At 42.0% G+C, this 25607-nt stretch overlaps 1 protein-coding gene across 2 annotated transcripts in view; it reads right to left on the bottom strand.

The window, feature by feature from the left end:
• Positions 1-25607, bottom strand: part of RAB31 (RAB31, member RAS oncogene family) — a 63932-nt gene that overhangs the window by 29280 nt on the left and 9045 nt on the right. For both annotated transcript variants that reach the window (XM_068671641.1, XM_068671642.1), the window contains exons 2-3: positions 9493-9572; positions 6421-6502 (exon numbers count right to left, since the gene is read on the bottom strand). In XM_068671641.1, coding sequence (XP_068527742.1) covers positions 6421-6502; positions 9493-9572 — 162 coding nt within the window. The remainder of the gene's footprint in view (positions 1-6420; positions 6503-9492; positions 9573-25607) is intronic.

Raw genomic sequence — 25607 nt, 5'->3', positions numbered from 1 at the left:
AACCCCTCAGCTGCTCTTGAGGTGCATAGCACAAGCTCATTGCAGAGGTCTGTGTGCCATTAACAGCACATATACCACAGCCTGGGAGCCTCTACTTGCCCAAGTCTAGGCATTTCATGCCTCTTTTTATCATCTTCAAGGCATGGCAGCCCCCCCCCAAAAAATAAATAATAATAATACAGGGTGTGGAGAGAAGCAAAGGCAATAAACCAGAAGTGTCAAACAGATTATCCCGAAACATAAGCTTCTCACACAAGCAGCAGCAAAGGAAGGGACAAAAAATTCCTGACATTCTCAGCTGGCAAAGAGTGAATGGAAAAATGTTATGCATGAATGCCACTATCAGATACGATTTAGCATTTTATAACCTTGAATAGTTTTCGCTGCCATGATTCAAGACCGTGATTCTGGTTCTAAGGAAGCTTTAAAATGTATGCCTTTTCTTATATCAGTGTTTCATGAAGGTCAGAAGAAAAAAAAAAAAAAAAAAAAAAAACAGTCAAATATCACTCCTGTAAGGATATATAAGAAATCTCAGGATTTGCAAGCTTAGTAAGTCAGGGAAGATCTGTTTCTGACCTATATGTATTTTTGCTAGTTCAATTGTTGATGATTTACATAAGAGAATGAGCATTCTTCTCAAAGATGTAAGAATTCCTAAAGTGAGGAAGAAAAAATGCCAACATTTTAAGGTAATCTATTTGAAAATATTTTAAATAAGCAGAAAATAAACCTTTGCAACATCACAAAAGTGACCTGTGCTGAGCCTTTCCACAGTTTCCAGTCACTAAGCACACATGTAAAAGACACCACGCCTAAATCATGGCTCAAACTACACATGCTGCAAGTTCGTTGAAGCTTAAGAAACATGTTAGCATACAATGACTTACCTTGCCTTATCCTCAGCCTAAAAACAGGAAAATAAACATATTCACTCACTAGTTCCAATGCCACTTGTGCCCTCATGAACACGCGCTACCAAATCACCCATTGACCTTCATAGCACACTGGCAGTAGCTCACCGTGGGGATGTTCTCACATCATGTGTAGGAAATGAACTCACAACGTAGCTGTAGGCTACCATCACAATCACCCACATACAACTGTAGAGCAAAATTCAGACGTTTTCACTGCAGAAGCAACTCGAGCCATTGACACATGCTGTTACCTCCTCCCAGGGCAGTGGGATTTTAGTGGGAATTTATACAAGCTTGGTAATTATGTTGGCAAGGCACGATATGCTAGTAACCATTGACCTGTTCTCATTTGAGACTGAGTCCACACAGACTGGACAGCTCCAGCACCATGCTGAGTTACAAGGTTTTGTTTCTGGAAAGAAGTCGTCTTAGGATGGCAGCCAGATTTTACATTTGAAGCAGTTTCTCATGGTTTTGTGATACCAACATTAAGGTACCCTGCCTACTCTCCCCACTAAAGAGCAGAAATTCACTACTTCTGTTTAGCTCCAACATCTAGGATACAGCTTAGGAGAAATGAGGCAAAAAAGCCCTCCTATCAAGGAACATCTTGCCTTCGAATCACCAGAACAACTACTGTCACCCAGAAAAGAGGTGACTATGAAATGCTACAGATATATTTGCCAATCTTTTCCTGGGAAATCATAAAATAATTAATGCTAGAAAAGACCTCCAAGGTCATGTGATCCAGCTATCCCCCAACCACCAATAAACCATGTCCCTAAATACCACATCAATGAACGGTTAAAGGAAAAAACAAAAAAAAAAAAAGAGTAAACTTAAAAACTTAAAAAGGACAAAGATAAATTTTTCTGCCCTAAAAACATGGCCCTCAGGCTCCCTAAGTATTTGCTACAATATTCCTCAGCTGGCAAAATGGAAAGCTGGCAGCCACCCAAGGTATTCAGACAAAGCATTGTAATTAGAAGCTACTTAGGGCATCATGAACCAAAATATATGCTAATAAAAACATCATTAGCTAACTTGTGAAGAGATTGTTCTTAGGGAAGGGAGTCTTTGCTAACAATAACATAATTGCCATGAATTTAAGTCCTGAAGTCCACAGCAACAATTTAAAGCTGATGGGGAAAAAAAAATGTAAGATGAGCAGAAAGGGAGATTTGGAAAACAGGCTGGGTGGAGGGAAGGTGACAGTCTGAAAAACAGAATAAAGTGAGCTCATCTGAAAACAAACCAACATCGCACAACTGGGTCTGCAGAGACACAGAAAAGCAGAGGGATTTTGTTAAGCATGCTGCCAGTTTAACGCTTTGCCTACCCAAGAAAGGCAAAAGAAGAAACAAGATAAAAGGATTAACAAGCTTTCTCCTTTTGTCATCAACTACAACATATGTTCTCCACAGCGAACACTGCTGGAAAGCCACGTCCCTCTCCCCAGCTCTCCTCCAAGAAGCGTGCTGAGCATCCTCTGCCACCAACACTGCGATAGAAAAGCTTTTCATCTCCATTTTCTGGTGCATTGTTGTCATTGTGCGGAAGTGACAGCTGCTTATTATCTCCCATGAAATGGCAATTTTAGTTACTTCTTGGCTCTGCCTGCAATTCCAAGTCTCCTGACACAAAAGAAATGTTGTATCTAATATCCACACCAATAAGAAGTTATCTGCTCTCCACAACCAAGCTCTGGCTGGCTGGTCTGTATACTCAGTTTCTTCAATAACACCCAAGCATTACTACAAGCTTTCAAAACCAGTAGTGACCAACGTTTCCAAAGGCTTGAAAAGCTACAAATGGGTATCTGAAAGTTGATTTAATGCCTCAAGGGGGTGCTGAGTGCCTCCAGCTTGCTTCTCTCTCTCCTTTGCTTCCTCACCATCCTGTGTGTGACTCTTCAGAAAAAGTCCCATGAATTTCCAGGTTCTCTCAGTTTGCTGAGGGGGACCAGGAGGCACACAGCATGCAGACACAGCAATAGCTGGCACAGCTGGGGAAGTACAGGGTCCCCCAGCTCCAGAATAAGCACATGCATGTCCTGTGCCTGGCCTGGCATTTAGAAGAACAAAGTGAAATTAACCCAATGTTGAAAGAGCAGGAAGTCCTAAACAGAGTTATCAGCAGTATTGACAGTAGAAGCACTGACAAAACTCCCAGACTTTATCACTGGAACATAAAGACTCAACAAAACCAAAGAGAACAAGGAAAGGACAACATTTGTTAGTCTGCTTACAAATGTATTCTAAGTTGTATTTCTCAAAGCAGAAACACCATTTAGAATGCATTCATTAACATGCTACAAAAACAGCAACATGCCCAGAGTTTGGGATAGGTTGCAAGCTTTGGGTCATCGCTGTTCAGAGGATAGCTAGCAAAAAGTCATGCTTTCTTGAATAGCATGATCAGAAGGAGCAACATGATGAAGACAACATAATGAGTGTCCCAAATAGAAATTAAAATCAATAAGCTACTGAGAAGCACAATGTGTTTACCCATACAATGGGGATGTTCCAGGACAGAGAACCACCTGAAACAACATCGACCTCATCTTGAGAAATTCAGCTGACTTAGAAGATAGCGTTCAACAGTTACCAACATCATTCATCACCCCACATTACAACAGTCCAAAGGACTGGGAATGCATTGTGGAAATACAGAAGAAAAAGATCCCTAGGCTCTCTTTAGGACCCTGGCCTAAGGATGTTATGATTCATTATTACACATGAAAACCATTAACATAACTTAAATGTATCATATTCTGAATAACTTAGCCATATTTGTGGTTGCCACTGCTCATCACTGTTAGAAAAAGGAAAGGAAAGCAGATGTTTGGAAAAGGCGGAGGGGGACAACATAAAGGACTAGATGGGAAGGACAGATTTTGTATCCAAGAGTCAAAGCTCAGTCACAGATTTCCTGCCTCAAACGAGTTATCATTCAGCTTCCTAAATAATACTTGTTAATACTCACCTACTTTAAAAAACTAATACTCCTAACATGCTTTGAGAGTCTTAAGATTATGCAGGAAAATAGATTCACATTTATACCTACATCTCAGAGTTATATATAAAGTACATAACATGATGGGTGAACAATTAGCTGATGGGCTGAGCTCAAAGGGTGATGGTAAAGGGGGTGACATTAGGCTGGTGGCCAGTCACTAATGGGGTTCCACAGGGCTTCATTTTAGGGCCAGTTCTCTTTGATGTTTTTTTATAAATGATCTGGATGCAAGACTCAAGTACATTCTAAGTTTGCAAATGACACTAAGTTAGGAGGAGTGGTTGACGCCCTCTGGGGCAGAGAGGCCTTGCAGAGATGCAAAATAGAAGCTGGGCAGTCACCAACAATATGAAGTTCAACAAGAGCAAGTGCTGGATTCTGCACCTGGGACGGGGCAACCCTGGCTGTGTGTACAGACACTGGAGAGCAGCCTCTCAGAAAGGGATTTGGGGGTTTTGATTGACAGCAAGCTGAACACAAGCCAGCAGCGTGCCCTAGCTGCCAGGAGGGCTGACCATGTCCTGGGGGTGCATCAGGCACAGCATTGCTAGCAGGTTGAGGGTAGGGATTGTCCTGCTCTATTTTGTCTGAGTGCAGCTTCACTTCAAGTGCTGTGTGCAGTTTTGGGCACAACATAAGGACATAAAAATGTTAGTGTCAAAAGGAGGGCTACAAAGATGGTGAAGGGTCTGGAGGGGAAGATGCATGAGGAGAGGTCCCTTGGTTTGCTCAGCCCCGAGCAGAGCAGGCTGAGGGGAGGCCTCATGGCGGCCTGCAGCTCCCTCACGAGGGGAGCGGAGGGGCAGGCGCTGAGCTCTGCTCTCTGGGGACAGCGACAGGACCCGAGGGGACGGCATGGAGCTGGGACAGGGGAGGGTCAGGCTGGGGGTTAGGGAAAGGGTCTGCACCCAGAGGGTGGGCGGGCACTGGGACAGGCTCCTCAGAGTAGTGGTGATAGCACTGGGCCTGCCAGAGATCAAGAAGCATTTGGACAACACTCTCAGACATATGATTTAGTTTTTCGTTAGTCTTGTGTGTAGTCAGGAGTTGGATGATGATCCATGTGAGTCCCTTCCAACTTAGGATATTCTGTGATTCTATGATTGTGTGCCAAAGAGCTACAAAGGAAAAAAAAAAAAAAAAGGCGGAGTAGGGCAGTGGAGAGAGGAAGGGGAAAGAAGAAGCAAGAAGAAGCAAACCATGGGAAAGCAAATGAACCTTTGCTATCTCTGACCAACTGAAACTCCACACACAATCTTCTTCAGCTCCAGGCCATTCAGAAATGGAACAAAAAAGGTTCAAGGGAAGGGATGACGCTGTATTTCATGAAAGTTTTAAAATATCTCTGTTCCCATCATAAATAACATGCCAAATTGCTAAGAGTCAACAGATTTCAGCAGGCCCGCTTTACGTCATGCTGCACATTGTAAAGAAAAGCATGAGTATTTCCTGCACTTAACAGCAACATTCTTTATTGTCTGCAATTCACACGCGAGGTTTGGAGAACGCAGCAGGATGCAGCAGGACGGACAGTGCAGTCTGTATAAGCACCTAATTTTACCCGACCCTACCATGAGCATAGCTGCTTTTTTCTAAGAACAGAAGCAGTGTAATTTAACAGCAAGTTTTAAAGATGCTTTAAAACATGCGCATGGATTTTTCCTTTTATTTTTTTTTTCTCAACATAAAAGTAGGCATAGATTAAGAGAACTCTACAGTCAGCCTGTTGCAGAATACCACTGCCATTAAGCCTCTTAAAAGAAACAAATGACCAAACAGGCGTATATACAATCAATATGAATGATTGCCCGTGATTTCCATTATGGCTTTTTTGAAAAGCCAAAGGAAAAGCTATTTAATTTGAGCAATTCACTCAACCCACTTGGGGAAAATTAAGAAAAAATAAATAAAATCAAGAAACAAACCCTACATGGTTCAGTTTGCCAGTACTAATTTCAAAACCAACACCAGCAGACACAGCTTATGCCTATATTCAATGTCCCAGCTCAGGACAGTCTTGGAGTCACCACCAGCTTAGCCAAGTTGCTTTCCAGTGTAAATGAAAGCTGCCACACATAAGCCTGGAGAAACAACAGGAGAATTGCCCAGCCTTCAGGCACAGCCCAAGCTGTGGCAAAGAAAGTGGCCAATAACTTACACAGCTGCCCTTGATGATTACGGTGTGGGCACAGGTAACACCTGCAAGCTAAGGCACAGCTCCATTGTGAAACCAGAGCTGAAATCCACAGCCAGCTTTTCTTTTAGGTCAGTTGTACTGTCAGCCTGCTTCTGCATTTTCCCCAGCTGAGAAATGGGAACCTGTTTAACAGTGCCAACCACCCACTTCACAGAGCCTTACAAAAAATTCAGCAGATTTGCACTTGCAAAGTCTTCTTAAGATGAAAAAAGTTTTTGGTTTTTGTTTGTTTTTAAGTGAGCAAATGCATTATAAGAGACCAAGATGTACTGCACAGTTAATACTCACCCGCTCCTGACCAGCTGTATCCCAGATCAGAAATTTATGAAGCTCATTCCCACAAGGCACAGTTTTAGTCATGAAGGATGCTCTGAAAAGAAGAGTAGGGGGATCTCATTTATGGTTAAAAGAAGGAAGCAGCATAAATTCTTTACATGAGTGACATTAATTTAAAAAAAAAAAAAAAAAAAAGAAAAAAGGAAACTCCAGATCCTAGTCAGTTCTGCTGGGATAGACTACATATAAGGAACCACCAAAACCTGGATAAAATGCCTACAAAAAGTGAAAAACCTCTGCAGCTCAAAGGGCTCATGTGCACAGGCACAGGAACACAAACGCTCCTGCCACTCATGCTCAGATGCTGCTGCCACCTGTCTCCATCTTCTTGGTGATACAGACCTGAGAATATGTCAGTCAGCATCATACCAGGCAACAAATACATGAATTTTCAATTAAATCTAGGAGGATGGTCACTTTGATCAGTAGGGAACAGACAAGTCACCTGCTGAAATGCACAGAGTAAATAAATTGAAATAAAGTTCTTCCCCCTCTCAACACAGATAAAGAAAACTTTGTCGCTTCTGTTATTTTTTTTTTGTAGGAAATGTGATTTTCCTATGGTTTCATAGTGTGACTTCTATTCAGAAATAACTTTTTAGGCTTTTTCTACATTAGAGCATTTGAATTGAAAGCTGGCTAGGAGAAACTGCCAAACTCTGGTAGATTTTTTTCCCTCATGCTATCTGGACACTGCTGAGCAATTTCTGTTGTGAAAACTTTTTTTTTTCCCAGCTCATAAAGATGCATTTGATACAATGCACTGTCATAACAAAAGCACCAAATTATATCAAGGACATATGACTGATCAAAACATCTGAGAATGATGTACAAGAGTTCTTCTCTACAGCCATCTGCAAACTGCATGAATTTAACAATGCTGCATTGCATACAAAAATATTAAGTAAGGCAAGCAAACAAGTAATAAGCAAAAATAATAAGCAAACAAATAAGCAAAAAGCAGCATTTTCTTTGGTTATTTTCAGGGTGGGTGCTTTCAGCTTAATGCTTCTACTTGAAGCATTAAGCAACACTTCACTGTTCCAAAAACAGGAACTTCAGAGCCTCAGCAGCTACTGTAGATTTCAAGGACTGCATATTTAAAACTAGATTAACTCTGAAAAAATAATGACAACAAAAGACTTATTGACATAGTCATCCTACACAGACAAGCACTATCATCTGCATGCAAACTAGCCTTCACAATTTAATCCTCAAATAGAAAAATATTTTTCCTCTGTTATCACAATTATGAAAATTAAAGGATTTTTTCCCCATTTGAGCAGAACACATTTACTTGGCAACAACAACTACATGGGGAAAAACGCTGATGATGACACAGAAGCGAAGAACCACTCAAGTTTCCATCAATTTCTTCACTGCCAACAAGTGTCCTTCAGTCAGTAATGTTACTCATTATGTGCTTGCTTGGTTCCCTTCTCTCTGCCTATTTTTCTCTATTCATTACAAGTGGGAGTCCAATATTGCCCTGGAACTTCAAAAAGTTCCTCTGCATTCAAACACAGAGGTTTGAAAGAAATCTTGCAGCCCTCCGAACAGCACTCAAAAAAATTACCCATCTTTCAGAGCAGATTTAAAACAGCTGTAACACACAAGAAAGGTCAGCCTTTCCACCCAAGTTACTCCTTTGTGAACATCATATATTCAATTCCTCTCCCCATAAAAGATCAAGAATTTTCAATTTTTTTCCAGGCAATGCTGGATTTGGCAGATTTGTCCCTAGAATATTAAAAGAAAAAGAAAAAAAAAAAAGGAATTAAAATCAGCTACAGGACTAGTATGCTTTTGATGGTCTGAAATGAAGAAGCCTGTCAGTTTTTCTAAAGAGCAGGCGTTAATTATACTTTGTTTAAATTGCATTATCCTGTCTTTTTCAAAACAGGGACAATCCTAAACTTAGATGAAAGCACATCCACACCTGGGAACAGGCACTGTCAATATCATGGTCTAGCCTGACAGCGTGCACAACTTAGGAACATTAAGGGTTTGCCATCATTCTTCTGTCACCACTCAGCCATGGGATGTCCTGGTCATTATGCAGATCATAGCCTGTTTGGGTTGTTAAGATCCAAGGATTAGATTTGATACCTCATTGACCACTTGGAACTAAAGTAATTTTAATCCTAAACTCCTGTGATCAAAGCATCATCTCCCATGGGAAATTCTTGATGAGTAAGAGACCTAAGATGGGTGTAAGACAGGTGAAGAAAAATGTGATAAATTAGAAAGGGAGCAGTAAAAAAATAATTCATGGGATTATTTAGGTGTTATGAGCTCACTAGGAACTTGCAGGGGAAAAAAAATAAATTATGAGGTTCTTTTTATGTTCCTTTATGTTCATGGAAATCTGAAGTATCTACATATTTACACAAACACAAAAAATACCAGAGTTTAGCCTCAAGTCTTCTTTCTGTGAAAACCAAAGCAACAAGCCTTTACTTACAGGTTTCCCAATTGTTCTGCTGCATGGAAAGTAAACAATAGATCATGTGGCATTCACCCATTGTCAGCTCATATACATATAGGTCCTCTCTATATATTAATATATATAGAGAGAGAGACATATGTGTTTAACATATATTATACCATACACTGGCCTGTGCAAAGGGTGAAAGGAACACAAGACCTGGAAGCCATGGCCATGCACAACACAGGTTGGTAGAGGTCCTGGGCAGCTCCAGCAAAGCGGTGATTTCAAGAGACATCACTCACATGAGAAACAAGGCACAGCTCTGACAGCCTCTCCATCAGAGAGCACATGGCCATGAAATAAATTACAGCCCACTTTGGGTTCCCAGAACAGGGAGAGCAGAGCAGAGCTGGTTTGGGCAGCCCCAGGCTCTCTAAGCAGGTAACATGAGACTAAAGGGTTCAATGAGATTGGCAAAGTAGAGAAAAAAATATATATGCAGTGTTCAGAGCCTTGAAAGTAGGGAGAAGAGAAAGTAGCTCAGCTGAGGGCAGTGTCTGTATAAGAAAAATGATATTATGCAGGGTACTTACCCAATAGTAGGGCTAATATTGTGATCAAAGTGGTCCTGGACGAATCGACAAACAATGCTTGATTTCCCAACCCCGGTATCCTGAAATTAAGGAAAAGCACGACAGTGAATTCAGGAGACCCTGGGTATCTGTGTTTCACCTGAAGAAATAGTCAGATATTTTCCGTGACATTTTTTTTTTCCTAGTGGCAAGGGGGGCAGGTGAAATAGTTCAACAGAAAAGAAAACACAGGGATTATTACCTTTTTAATGTCAGAATTATGAAAAGTTCTCCCTGTTCCTCATCCCAAGACTTCCTTCTCTTGTATTTTTGGGGTGCATTTATAATCCTGTTGGAAGGGGTGCAGCACTTCAAGCACAACCATTTACTTGTTAAAAAAAAAAAAAAAACACGCATTTTCAAACACACGGTGTTTGAAACCCAGCAAAAGCATGGGCCAGAGAATAATTCATTCAGGCCTGTTCAGGTATTCAGGTATTTTTAAAAAGGCAGGAATCCAAAGGGCCGAATCCCCGGAGACGTGTGTTGCTGGACTGGGGTGGAGCAGCGCTGCTTTAAACACGACACAACTTGCTCTCCACACTGCGATGCAGAAGGCTGCTTCGATTTGCACTTATTTCCCCACCACAATCAATAAGGAAAGATAAGAGCAGTGCAATACTGAAACCAAATGCAGAATCCCTTCCAGACAAGGGGTAGGATGGGGAGAAGAGGAAGGGAAGAAAGCTTGACATTACTCAGAATGACTATTTTAGGCATTTAAGATATGAGCAACTTCCCCCCAAAGCAGCATTTTTCATCTTCCCTCAGTTACCCTGAGAAGCTCTGCATGTTAGGTAGCAGAATATAAATACAGAGAATTATTAAGGAAGAGGAACAGCAATATCACTGTGTCTCCCAGAGAAATGCAAAGAGCCTCCTTAGAGACTAAGAGGATGCCAGGAAATCGATCCTGACCTTTCCGAGGCATCACCGATGACTGCCCAGGGCCCCATCCAAGTCATTAAAAAGTCTGTGGAAAGCTTTCTATTAATTTCATTGGAACTGATTGCAGAAACTCACCTAACATCCATTTGTATCTTGCATTTTAAGGCATTTGAGTAACTTACACAAATCTATCTGAAATTGCCAAGACAAGACAGCAGTTTGACAGCACTAAATAACTATATTTAAAAAGAAAAAAGCCTTTGCCTCTCCCGTAATCAATTTTGTAATTTTTATCTTCTTTTCAAATATGAAAGAAAAAAAAATGTCAGTATTTAATTTCCTTCCCCTGTGTTTAAATGAAACTATAGCACCACTGCAAAGTCTTGATACACTGCACTTATTAGAAAACCATCATTTCAACTCTCATATTTAATTCAAAGCTGTCCTTAGTCAGCTTAAAAGCCACAATAAATGCTCGTGCTACACAGACAGTTGTTTATCTACTGTGTTCAATCGATAGAAAAAAAAAGATCAAAGAGAGTAAGTGTTTAAAACCAGCCCTGTAGCCTTTGATCAATAGCAGCAACACATCCTATTGCTTTTCCCAAATTTTGCCTTCATTATCAATTCCAGCTGACATTTCTGCATAATTACTAGACCAGGAGAGCACAACACATTTTAAAAGAGACAATCCTCTGTGCTGAAACTGAGAATCTAATTATTATGCTGGATTTAAAATGCCGTGGGGAAAAAAAACTACCAACCTACCACCCGCTGAATGTGGGGAATTATGTTTCCTTCTTGTGGGGACGTAGTTTCTGCCACTGCATTCGAAACTAGATATTGCTTTGTGTGACCTGATGATACTTTAGTTTCGTGTACTTTTTTTCTGCTCCCTTGATGGGTCACTAAGAAGGGCAACTGCAATTACATCTCTTAAGCAAGAGGAACCCAGTCACCAGCAGGGATGTGACATCCACACGCACGGATTAGAGCCCAGCTCATTTAATGGAAACTCCTGCGTCTTTGACTTCCAGTTCATGACTCCTGCTAGCATTTCATGCTAACGTTAACTAAACTTCAGAAGTTTCTGTTTCCCTCACGTCTCTCACAATGAGCGCAGCTAAAGCCAAGCACGTGCCAGCCTTGTTGTTAGCCCTCAAATACCTACAGGCATCCTTAGACTTTGCTGCTGTGGTTGCTTTTACTACAGAGAGGCCAAAATTTACCCGTGGTCTAACTCCAGTGAAACCAATGGACCTGGACCACCAGTGAAGCCAGCCTACACTCTCCAGGAGCAGTCGGTTTATGGCACGAAGGGGTTCAGCCGAAAAAAAAGCCCTCCCATCTCATTGACTCAAGGGTCTGAATGGCCAGCTAATGAGCAACATTACAGCCCAGAGGGGAAGGGAATGAAACAAAAACCTTCCTACTTTAGGCAATTCTACTAATGTCATTCTACTGCTGAATTCAAAGCTGCGCAGACAACTTTCAGTTCACAGTACCATGCTCACAAGCATCATAAAACGTCCACCTGCCCAAAAGCAAAACAAAGCGTGGTGTGTGGACGTTATGCAACAACTTGAAAACTTCATAGAAATCTTGTACTGCTAATCAGACCTCGTATTTTGCTGACAATAGGGAACGACTTTCCAAGTAGCTCTTACAAAAACGAAAGCAAGCATGGTTGCTTCAAAGAAGTAGAAATGTCATTCACTTCTCAGCAACGTGTTCAGTTTTACCTCCACACTACAATATGCAAAGCATTCCTGCTACCACCTGCTTTGTTCTTTGCTACATGGTCTTTCCCTACATACATTCATTTTTCTAAAATGCGATGAGGATGATCATCCTAGTTTTGCTTCTTTTTCTTCAAAGGATTACAACAGACTTGTCAAGCCACATGCCTTGGTAACACTCATGCTCGTGGATGATTTATTTTTTCAGTTCTCAAAAGTTCTGCTGCTCACCAGCTTTTTGCATCCTTTAATCTAGTTCTTTTCTTTCACTCCACTGGTATACATGTAACATCAAACACATACCAGGGAATAAAATTTTGGCCTATATAAAAGGTCACAGCAGTAGTGAGCTGAGTGGATTTGACAAGCTTCAGAAACTGGGAATATGTCCTGAGTAGTTGTGTCACACTTTGAGGAACAGATCCTTGTAATTCTTCTGAAGAATCCTGATCCACGGGAAATCCAAAGGTTTCAGCACTATATAATGCACACGTCATGATCGGGAGCATACCACCCCATGGAAGGAGCAGCAAGCAAGGAATACGTCTGTGATGATGACTCTGAGTCAAGAGTCCTGTTCCTGATGCACTAGCAGCGACTGAGGCAGGCATACGCAGTCATTTGCATCGTCAGAAGAACGGTTGGATGAGTCACTCACGGGACCAACTGCACGTTTGCTTTTCTCCTTTCTTCTTCACAAGCCTCATAGCACATTTTCAAAGTTTCAGTTACAAAATGCATTGCACTGAGATGAGCAAAAGGGGTGGGGAGGAAGGAAAGGAGTAGAAATGTAATCCACGGTAAGGAAACCACTGTTAGTTTACCAGAAGCAGCCACAACTTCAGAATCTCCCCCAGTCTGCAAAATCAATGTGAAAATCTGAAGCAGTATCAGATGGTTCTGATAAATACGAGGAACCAACGCAAGCATGATGGATTCTTGATTTTTTTTTTCCTCCATAACCCTGAAAACACATTCTCTACTCCTCTGAAATCCTTTAACCACAGATTGAGGCAGGAGGATTTTAAGAGCTCTGGAGCAGAGAGCAGCATGCCACAAAGCTCAGTGCTTCCACCCACACTCCTGCTCGCAGAGAACCACCCCATTTGGCTCTTCTCTGCTCCCATTACTGTAAGGAAGATGAAGCTACATTTCAAGCCAGCAGAATTACAGGATGCTGGCAACTAATCCGCAGGCAAACAACAACCGAGATGCTGATTTCTGCTGGCTGATCCACAGCAGCACAGGAAGATAAAAAAAAAAAAAAAAAAAAAAAAAAGTTTTAAATACGAGCCATATACATTAGGAAAAAAGAAAAGCATTTTCCCATTACAGATAGGCAGTGGGTATATTCCTCTATGCACTGTTCCAGATGTGTGCGTTCTGGCAGGGGAGAAAAAAAGAAAAAGAAAAAAAGAAAAAAAAAAGGAAAAATTAGCTCTTCATTTAAATATGGATGTCTTTTTTATACCTTTGCACCACCGTAGGACTGAGTCCTTGAAGCACTTTTCCACGTGGAATGGAGCTATATGACTCCGCAAACACATCCCTGATTAGGGCCTTATTCTTTAGCCCAGATATGTAACAGCTTTTAATAGATTCAGATGGGTCAAGCCCCATTGTGCTGAGCAAACTAAATTCTTCATGTAAATTCTTTCCACATCTGAAACAGAATAAATGGAGAATTCACCAAAAAAAAAAAAAAAATCCATGCATTCTGTGACTGATGACTAAATAGTAGTCCTATAATTATGCATCCTGCTGCAACAGCTATTTTATTCTTGACAGCACAGAATCCTTCTGTGCCATGTTAACACACAGGGCTTTTTAATATATGTAAAATCAGAGAAACCATGCAAAAAATCTTTTATGATCCTAAGATTTTGGAAATGCAAATAGAATAAGAATACTATACGGTATTTCACATGGGGAAATGGCATGCTAAAAACAAACATACTGCAGAAACTGCCTTCTGTCCTCTACTTGCAAAGTAAGAAGAAAGAAAAAAGAACATCTGGTTTGTAATCACTACAGATCTCATGACTAACTTCCCATTTCAGCTTTAAAAGAGGGTTGAGATACCCTGGCGACGGGTGCCATAAAAATCTGCGCTGAGAAGTAAAGGAGAACTGATCTCTACAAAATACCGATCACACACATGGCTCCCTTGGAAGGATGGAAGTTTTCCCATCAATTTAGACAAATCCAGGATTTAATCCAGGGTATTTCAATTTGTAGAAATTGAAAATGTCTGCCCTTCCAAAGCACTTCTTGGTAATAACTAAGATTCGTTCAGACGTGGTCTAGAGGCAGATGTCTCATTAGAGCTGGCTGGGTTTAACAGGAGTTAGTCTTGCATATCGCAAGAATGACCATACCCTAACAACCTGCAGGGTATAAATATAATAAAAATAATTAAAAAAAAAAAAAAAGCAAGTAAAGCATACGTTATTTTTCAACAATAATGTTAGAAAACTTTTGAAAGTTAAAACTCTTTAACCTTTTCTGTAAGCAGGAAGACTTGAGGCATGCCCAAAGTAGATTTTACTGCACTTGGCATGTCTGTCCCTACACCTTGCACAGGAATGCATCTGCCCCTCAAAGCCAGCTGCTGCCAAGGCTCCCCAAAAGCTCCTCACACTGCTGAAGAGCCAGGCTGCAGGCAGAGGGCAATACCAGCAAGCCGTTGAGGTGCACTAAGTGCATGCACCAGAAACAGCTACGTTCAAATATGGCCACTAAGGGTCTTGTCGGTGTAGCTTCCAGTGAGGGAACACTGTCTTGTGACATCTTACAGACACAGAGAGGAGGGAAAAAAAAAAAAAAAAGAAGAAGGCCAGATCAACATACAGAATAAGGACACAGTCAGAAAGCTGTACTGCTCTCATGGAAGCGGATTTGCTCAGAGACGAAGCTAGCTGTTCCTTATTATTGGAATAAAGAACAATTCCTGGCTCCCAGTCATATATTCATGCCAATGGACAAGTTTCTTGGCCGCTTCCTTACTAACTGAAAATAACAGAGAAGCCAGTTTATGCTCAAGATTTCCCATTAAATTCTCCTTTTTGTTACACGCTGACCTGACTCCTGCCAGCACCACAACAGGTAGCAAGGAGAGGTCCTTCCTTTGCTGACTGCAGAACTACCAGTGTTGAAATAATTAAGATGTACAGATGAAAACATTTGAATCGGTATGAAGTTGCCAAAAAGAAAAAAAAAAAGAGAGAGAGAAAACTGTCCTTTATCATCAATATATTTAATATTTGTAATACAAAAGAAGGCACTCAAAATCTCTGCAGCTGGCCAGGCAAATCTGAAGTATAGAGAGTAGAGAGATATGGTTTAAATTTTAGGGAAAGAAAAAAAATCAATGAGTCTTAAAAAAAAAAAGCAGAGACCTTTCATTTTAGTCGCTCTCCATACTGCAGCTGGTTTGGACTTGGCAGTTCAGGCTCTTCACATTAAAATAGCCGCTCTTTCCACTGTCAGAATTGGCCATGATTTAGTTTTTGATTTACAGCTGAATCCCCCTGGCCCATTCCCATTACCCACAGCAGGACTTTGATGGAATTTGAAAATTCGCAGCAGCGTAATCACATCGCAGTGCTGCTGGATGGCTGGCATTTTATTAGCTATCATCAAACAAATTGCTGGGCCTGCGCTATCAAGTATTGGCAGGCTTCTGCAGAAATGTATGCTCAGCTCTGGTCAAGCCTGGTATCAGAGGAACGTCGCTCCTCATGCAATGTCTGGCTTGCAGCACTGAGATATCCAGCCTGCATCTTTGCTGCTTGCAGAGATGCTCGCCCTTAACCCACAAGGCATGTGGTATGGCTGAGGGCAGAAATATTGCTGTCTTTTAAACTCCAATTCAAGGTAAAATAAATAAATAAATAAATAAATAATCCATGAACTGCGCAAAACCAAACAAAACAAACAAAGCTTTGCTATTTGCAGCCTGCTTTAGTGCTGCGTGCCTGCCATTAACATTTCAGTCATTACTCAGAAGATCAGATGCAAGCAGCATTGCAATATTTTCCATGTCTTACTAATCCAGTTACAGCTGCTCTGGAAGGCTGTGGCAGGCAGCTTGAAGAGCATCTGAAACCGGCTTCGGGTTTTTATTGACTGTATGAACATACAAGGAAGAGTTATGCACAACAGATTCCTGATCACAGTTTCCAAGGGCAGTATTTGAATCCAAGAACCATCCTACCCAGTAAACTTCTGCTTGCCTTAAACATATCCTTTGTCCTTCCCTGTGTTTGGGTATCGCTTACTTGTCTGAAGACGCTGCAGTAAGGAGAAATACTATCTTTCAGGAGACCCGGGTTCAGAGACACCCCTGGGACTGAACTGAACCTGCCAAGCGACAGGCTTGCCCCAGCAAAAACGCAGGCACTCGCTGAGGGGTGGTGTCTAGGAAGAAGTGCAAATAGCTTCTTGCTGGATTCAGTTTTTCCATCTGCAAGACGTATCAAGTGAGCAAACCCCACCACCGCTGCATAAGCACATCGATGAAAATGCAAGAGCAGCCCTCAGACTGACACACTGGCTCCCAGCTGCTTCGGGAACATAAAACTGCCTGTGACTGCGGGCTGAGCCAGAGGAAAGCAGGCCGAGGTGTCCTGATGCCTTGCTTCTGTGATCCAAATGATACACATCTCATTCTGGCCACAAATAATTTTTGTGAATTCTAATTTTCTGTACATCCCTGTGTGGTAAGAAATAGGTTATTTCCACGATGAGCAACCTGATCCTCAGAGAAGACCCTTTTCCTGTTGATTTGCTGGGAGCCACCTTCCAGAGCTCAGCGCTGGGCTGTGGGCACCCTGCTGCCCAAAGCAGCAGCATGGTTTTTCAGCCCTGAAGCCACCTCCCAGACAGGCCCTCTACCAAGTGAGAGGCTTGTGCTTCTCCCCTCACTCTGCTCACCACCTTTAATTGGCTTCATTTGTTACCTCAGGTACTCTGAAGGGCTTGCACAAGCCTGGCAAGGTGCCTCTGCAACAGGAGCTCCAAGCAACACCAGACAACTTTATGCCACCAGTGACGTACTGGATGCTCTGCAAAGGTCCGGGGGACACTTGGTCACAAAGCAAATTCTTGAAGGGAAGAACTGGAAGTAGAATTGGTCTCTGGGACCATCAATGTGCTATTGTGCATTTCCCAGAATGAAAGGTGTTTGCCAAATGAACCGGAACACGACTGCTGAGTACTGGAGATGGATCACTCCTTGTGATCCATCCCAGAACAAACACCAATCTCAATGCAACTGGGTTTGTAGGGGCATGGTTATTCTGCAGCTTCTCATTGTTTCAGTACAAAACACCACAGCTCTTTTGGTCATATGTCAAGAACGTCCCTGTTTGCATTTCTGTTTCTCATACACTCTTCTCTAAACTCATTATACGTACTAATACCGGTCTCTTAAGTAAGTGGGTATATTACTCCCATGGAGCTAAGATGGTCTGTGTCAATTCTCCCACAGCAAAAACCACTCCTAGTCATCATTTTTAATTGCTAGTGTAATTTCAGGCCCATGCTGGTGTTGTGGAGCATGAAATAGCTGCAGAGTAAGGCTTTTTCCTCTGGTGCGCATTAGAATTAGATCAGTTCCAACTCCCTCTACAGATAGAAAATGCACTGCTTGTTCTCAGCGACGTTTTTCAACTACAACCAGGTTCATCTTATTATATTATGGCACAATCCTTCCTTCTAGCATTGCAAGGACTGTGTTTGGCACCAGAACTTTTGGCTCTGCTGGTCTCAACTCACCAGCTATTAAATGAAAATAGTAATGACTCGATTTTACCTTGTAACTGCATTATGAGCATTTCAATCTGTGATACTTCCAAAGTGTTCAGATGCTACAGTGACAAAGAACCACTGAAGTGCCTGAAGAGATAGCCAAGGGCTAAGTGAGTTTGCTTGGTATTTATATGCACCCTCACTACCACCTGTATACCCTAATAAGCATTTTAAAATAGAAAAGTATCTGCTGGCCAGGCCTTAATGCTATCTGATCTCCGAGTCTATAATGTACCATCTGATCCCTTCTCTCTATTTGTTTTCCTTTTGCCCACATTGATTAGTAAAATGCTTACAGCGACTGCCAATTCTGCTTCGCCTCAGAGCTGGGTGTCCCTGCAGTCCAATCCACCTCTCCCATTCCCACTCAGCCATCATAGAAAAACATCTGCTGCCAGGTTTTGGCTCCCTTACCAACATGATTATTCAGCATGTGGTTTCCTTCCACATGCGCCCTGCACACATCCTACTGTGGAATTAAATTCGGGCATATACAGCTCCTCTGCTATCTGCTTTACCAGGAGCCAGCCAAATGCTCTCCTACTTGTTCTGCCATTTTGCAGATTTTCTCTGGAAGCTAAAAACTTTCTATATATTCACTGTGACAGTTTCTCTCCATCAGGTCCTAGCTCAGTTATCTTCTAGAAACAGAAAACCCTAGTGCCCAAGTTTCAAATACACCTTCTCTAATATTTCGCTGCATCCTTTCCTTTCTCATAAAGAAAAAAGAGTGTTTCCAACCTTCCCCCACCCCTGGACTGCAATATTAAGATCTCTGCATCTATCTGCTTTTACCAGAGATGTGCCCAGAGACCCCAAACAATATCATGGTCGGCCTCACTAAACTAGAAAGTACAAAAGCAAACACAAACAGCCAAGCACATTTTGTCATCCTGTCAAAGTGACATGCTTGGCCAGAGATGGGACAGACTGAAGAGCAGCTAGTGTCTATATAGGAGTTAATTGTAAGAATAAATTCACTTTCCTAGGAGCATTTGTATGCAAAGATTTGAATGCTCCAAGGAAAGTGAATTTATTATTGGAGCGGGTCCAGAGGAGGGCCACAAAGATGACCTGAGGGTTGGAGCACCTCTCCTATGAAGAGATGCTAAGAGGGTTGGGGTTGTTCAGCCTGGAGAAGAGAAGGCTCTCGGGAGACCTTACAGTGGCCTGCTAGGGCCTAAAGGGGGCCTATGGGAAGCTAGGGAGGGACTCTGTCAGGGCATGTAGTGATGGGACAAGGTATAATGGCTTCCAACTAAAAGAGAGAGGATTTAGACTAGATATAAGGAAGAAATTCTTCACTCAGAGGGTGGTGAGGCCCTGGCACAGGCTGCCCAGAGAAGCTGTGGCTGCCCCATCCCTGGAGGTGTTCAAGGCCAGGCTGGATGGGGCTTTGGGCAACCTGGTCTGGTGGGAGGTGTCCCTGCCCATGGCAGGTGATCTCTAAGGTGCCATCCAACCCAAACAGTTCTGTGATATATAATATTATATGAAAATAAATTGTCTCCTAGAGAGCTTGCAAGATTATTTGGCATTACCCTACTTTCATAACAAGGCCTCCAATCTCAAGTGTTTCATGCTAGGTGGGAGACATGGAGAGCTGCTGCTGCAGCCAAAAGACCTTTGGGATAAGTGGAGTAGCCATACCTTCCCTCCTCTCTCCTTCCCAAACACTTGGCTTCCAAAAGGATTCATCCGAAGTGTTCTCTCTTATCTCAAACCAAGACCATCACCTAGCTATTTAACTAGGAGGAACTCCACTAACTTCAGCTGAAGAATTGACTCAAAATGTGGAAAGGTTTCTCCAAATGTGGGGACTCGAAGGCATGACCATGATGAAAAGACAATCCAGCCAGAAAAGGAGCTATATTTCCTTCACACATAGTCCAGTGATTGAAATGGCATTAAACCAGCAGTAAGGAACAAATCCTTGTTTTACACTGCAGTGGATGGCAGGAGTACCAGTTGCTTGAACTATGATCCAAGAAATCACAAAGTGGCACACAGTGACTGCTGTACACGAACTCACCCAGAGCTTACAAACCATGCTGCTCTTCTGTGAACTGCCAACCCCTTTTCTTTTTTCTTTTTTTTTCCCTCCCCATTCCTCCCTTAAAGTTGGCATGGAGCTATAAAGCAATCATCGGTTATGAGAAATGGGGTTGCGGAGGGAAAGGGAGAACAAAGAAGCTTCCTTCAAAGCTATTTTTTAAAATAACTCCAATACAGTAAAACTAAATAAATAAAACCACGAGGCAAAACAGAAATGTGACTGATGAAGAAACATGGCCTGTGGGTCAGTACCACAGCTACCTCAGCTCCTTTCTCTTCACATGACTCAAGAACAGTAACACTGTAGAATATATTAAATAATAATAATAATAAACTTTGCAGCCAGCCTAGAGATTTAAAGCACAGGAACACCCAGCTTAGTAAATTGTAAAGCTCATCTACTTTAGTCAAAAAAAAAAGAAAAACACAACCTCATACTCTAATTTAAATATATATTTTTAATCACTTCATCGCACTGCACAAAGTACAAGCTAACCACACTGCCATGCTAGCATGAGTGTGGATGGCAGAGATAACAGTGCTCAGTCGTTAACATTATTTAGAAAATACTTCCCCACAACTAATTTCCAGCTAATTCTGTGAGCCTTCTCCTATACGTTACCTTCCCCCCACCACACAAGTTATCAAATTCAGAGCAGTAACTGAACTGCCAAGAGAAATGGAAGACATTAAATTGAAATCAAAGAGCGGAATCTCAATCAATTTCTTCTGCCCTTGCCAGCATGTGGTAGGGGAAGAAGTGCCTAGCCTGGTGAAAAGGAAGATGGGAACTTGGTGCTTATTTGCATTCCTTCATCTTAAGTTGTGGCTTTTGGGGGTACTGGCAAATTGCTTAAGAAGCTAAATCCCTTGTTTTGAACAGCCTCTACAGTTTCAAGCAAGAGCTTGATGTCTATTAAAAAAGCAGCTGGAAATTAGGTGGTATCAACCTAGCTAACTAATAAGATGAGAAGATGAAAGGAAAAACCCTTCAGAGAGTGGTCACTTGCACACAGACCTCCTGTGGAGCAGCAGCACATGCCAAGGAACCTGCAAAAAAAAATCTCCCCCTGGTTGCGGGGTGCCCAGAAGGGTACCCAACAGCGCAAAGTCTGAGGTCGTCTTTAGTGAGACTTGTGCTTGCTTTACACTACATACAAGCAGTTTTTGGAGCACAACTGTGCGGTCACAAGCTGTGTGGAAGCAGTCCAGTCTTCTAGGGTCCTCAACATCACAAAAGCCCCTGTGACTGAATCAGCCAGTGAACACCTGTGTTTCAGAGGGGTTGGCTCAAGCCAGAACCCATGGCTAAGAGCAAAACCCTTCGCTATTTGATGCTGCTGCCCAGGAAAGAAGCTGCAGCACAAAACCTAACGCTGCACAACCCTTCTCCAAGGGCTGGAGGGCACTGCAACACAAAGGAGGGCATTTATTTGGGAAATAGCACCACCTGGTGACTCCTGGCACTAAGGGAGAAGGAAGTGAGACAACTTGGCCATACTGGGACAGGAGGGAGAGAAAGGAGCACTTCCTAAACTGCTCAAGTGAGTTGGGAAACGTGAGCCTGGGCAGGGAGGGAAGAAGATGACATGGTGAAGTTGCAAGAATTAGACAGGTGGGTCAGACAGAGATGGAAAGACAAGTGTTTGAGCACCTTCCCTTGGAAACTGGCATCTCTCATTGCTGTTATCACCGCAGGACCGCTGCATGGCAATGAGTGGCTGGAAAGGCAGATGGAAAGGCTTCTCCGTAACCCAGAGATAAATCACTGTACTAAAGCACCAAGAAAGGAAACAAAACCAAAACAAAGCAAAGCATCAACAATGTTGACCAAAGTACCAACCTGAGGAATTTTTATTTGCTCATTTTTAGGAGATCTATAGCTGTGGGACCTTATCGGGCCACTACTGCTCAAACAAGAATAATGCCTCTTTATTTGCCTCTGTTTATCTCTGAATCACAGGATCCTCTTGACCAAAGTGTAATAGAGAAGAGCTCGTAAATTTACCCTCCCAACTGTACCAAAAGAGATGAGAAAAAGTATTATCTCGTACTCCTTGATATACTCTTCCCATCTCTTCACTGCCACCACCCTAGTTCACTCTAATGACCTCTCCCAGTTACTGCCTTGCTGATTTCCCAGCTCAGTACCACCACATATATTTAACTGTGATCACTTCATTTTTCAGGTGGAGGAGAAAAGAGTCCCATTTTATCATGGGAAATTTCCTGTCGTGGTGGGTGGTGGTCACTGTTCTTCACCTCCCCCAGGTAAGTGGGAGCCAAATGCAAGCTTAGCAGATTAAGCTAAGCATGTCAAGATCTAATCAGGGAGCGGGAAAAAAAGCCAAAGTAAAACAAAGAAAAATTGCAAGTCCTGCTTAAACACCTATACAATTTTACTGAGAGCACTATTTGGCAACTCAAATGGAGCTTATTTTCTGGTCAAACTTGGGAGACCTTTTACATTCACACACTGATTTCCTTTTCCTATCCACTCTATCTCAAAATATACAATGCATTCACAAAAAAAAATCCATTTGGCATACTACTCCTCATGCAGGTAAATTCCTATTTAAAAGACAGTAAAAAACCCATGTGAATAATATCTGCTTAAGAATTCAGATCATTGGCCCTGAACTTGAAAAATGAAGGAATAAGTGTAAGGAAGCAACTTACCAGTCACCGTACCTCACATTTTCAATGATAACAAGTAGTGATTGCAAGCTGTTATCTCTATTGGCCACATGCACACACACCAGCATAACAATCTGGTCAAATACCATTCATCATCATCGTGCAACGCAGTGATGAGAGGAACTAAATTCAATTTTCAGACTAAATACATAAATAACCTGAGGCTTTCATAGTTCAGTAAACACATTAGGCAACAGCATCCTGACAAATGTTGTTTTTGAGTACAGTTTGGCAGCTAAAGATGAGATAAACAATTCCGTGTTATTCTTTCCAAATCAAATTCTTTTTCTAAGTGAACCTTCCCCACATATATTTATAACAGTTGAAACTTTCAAAATAATCATATGACAAGAAGATAATCTTTGACCCAAACTGGTTCGCACAAGTTCATTTTTACATTCCAACACCGTCTCTTCTGTTGTCAAATCCTGTCAGTGGGGTCATAATTCCAAAATACAGACTTGTTAGTGTCACTTAATAAATAGCAAGGGAAAAAAAATAAAATATATATATATATGCCTGTCCCCACACAGGATTTATTTTAAATCCTCTAGTCAGTCTGGAATCAATAATCCAATCCAAACATTATAGTTTCATATTACAGATTGCCCACAAAACCCAGTCTGGATGAAAGTAATTTGGTTTTCTGCTCAGATGCATGAATTCACTTTCTTCTATTAAAAGAAGGCACCAACTCTTATGCAATTGACTTTATGCACATCGCTTAGGTACAATATTTGAAGAAATGGCTCTTGGTATTCAGTTTACTATTTCAGTAATATAAAAATTGTCCTGCGGTTACCTGGAGAATTTGTAAGAGGGCTAAATTACCTTCAGACTTGCCCATCCAAGCCCAGCCAGCAACTCAGTTCAATGTTCAGACATTCCTCCCCCCAGTTTGCTACTAACTCACCTACAAAGTATTATTGCATTTCATACCAAAGAGGAAGGAAAAAGCCACTTAAATTATGAGTGCCAGCTGAAACACCGGTCAAAAACCTTGGTTCTGGAGAAAAGAAATCCCCTCTTGCACCAATGGGCAACAGAGAGGAAGAAAGCAGTTTCAGAGTGCAGCTATTTCAATAAATTTCCCCTAACAAATGGAAATCAGCATCACGGCTCTGATCTTGCTTGAAGTTAGCAGAACCCCAGCAAGCGATACAGCACCTGAGCGCTACCAAGGCAAACATCTTGTTGCCCTCATACACTCCCTCCTCTGCCCCATGCCTGCCCCTCACACATTGGGCCCAAGCCATCCGTGAAGACCACTTCCAGCAGCAGCTTTACACTGGCCAAATACCAAAACCCTGACAAATACTCTCCTGCTGCTTATCATCAGCTCCTTTCCAGCTGATACACCCAGCACCTGTAAAATCAGTAATCTCGCATGGCCATTGAAGGTAGTCTCCTTCGGTGAACAGCCTAAAGGTCAACCAGCTGCTAATGCCATCTTCTTTATCCAGCAGATCCTGATACCCCACCCAGTCTTTGGAAACCTGCATTCATCAGCTTTCCAGGCAAATTACAGAGTGCCTTCCCTCAGGCCATCGAGGGAAGGCAGTCAGTTGAGATTTACTGGAATTTATTTGTTATCTATACATTAAATGGCACCATAAAACCCTTGAAAATGGGTGGTTTTGTTTCCCACGCTGATGTGCATGACTAAGAATAGAAAATAGGAGGTCTGTGTAAATCTAAACTAGATTTTTTTCACCAAACCATTCTGTTTAATTAGATTAAGAGTGATTTCATGCTCATCCCATGCATTCTCTAGACCTAAAGTTCTCCCTAGTACTATAAGAATCACCACTTATTTTGTAGTGTCATATGAGGACCCACCTGGTGTTTTCCCATGAAAGTAAACCAAAGCGGTAATAGCAAGCACAGCATAATAAAACCTGGGGCCGAGTTTTTTATCCGTTGATTTACTGTGCACGGTGCTGTGAACTTACTGAAAGCAAAGCTATCTGCACCAAACAGGCTAGTATCAGCGTAAGGCTACATCCTTGAAGCAGCTAGCAGCTTGAATGTTTTCACCCCCTGCCGATTTCAGCAGGGACAAAACTCTGCATCTCCCAGAGCTGGTACCACTAGTGCCATGGAATTTAGGTTTTCAGGGAAAAGCCCTTTAAACGAGCAGAAACGGGTTGTATAGCTGTTATCATTAAGGCACCTTCCCCTCTCCACAGCAAAAGTAACTGGGAGATTAAAGTGTCTAACTTTCCTCTGCAGATCAGTTGTAATTGCTGATACACCTGGCCTATTTTATTTTATTTTATTTTATTTCACTTCCTTGCTCAGAAATTGGAATCCACTCACAATGGCTTTGCAAAGCATGGGAAGACTCAACCCCACACCAGGCACGGAGAACACACTCTCAGCACAGCCCATTTGGATGCTCAGTGTGCAGCCCAAGTGCTCAGGACCAAGCCCAAAGTTGGCACTGACTGCAGGACAGGCACAGTGGCTCTGGATAACATCTCCAGTGGCCCATAAAGGCCTAACAGACCGTCCCTTCCAGCTACTGGATCCACGACAGTGCATTCTCAACTGGCCATAAGGTACAGCTTCACTTAATGTCATATAAACAACTCTGCAGGCTCAGTTCAAAAAATGTTTTGAAAGATAATACAGCAAAGCTAGCAAAGTTCCAGCTTTAAGAGAAAAAAAAAAAAAAAAAAAAGGAAAATGGAGGCTAAACTGAAGGGAGAAGTGGCAGGCTTTTTTCACCACACCATATTTTTTGGTGTATTATTCACTTTTCCCTTTTGCTCTGCTTTACGTGGTTTTCTGTTTCCCAGCTTTCAGGTTCTCTTTCCCTCACCCCTTCTCAGATTTTACCCTCCATGTTCCTCATTACTGGTCCCCTACAACTCTTTTAATCCT

Source organism: Anas acuta, chromosome 2, assembly GCF_963932015.1.
Source record: "Anas acuta chromosome 2, bAnaAcu1.1, whole genome shotgun sequence".
Classification (NCBI taxonomy): Eukaryota; Metazoa; Chordata; class Aves; order Anseriformes; family Anatidae; genus Anas; species Anas acuta.
The sequence above is the reverse complement of the archived record's forward strand: the minus strand, read 5'-3'. Positions and strand labels throughout refer to the sequence as shown.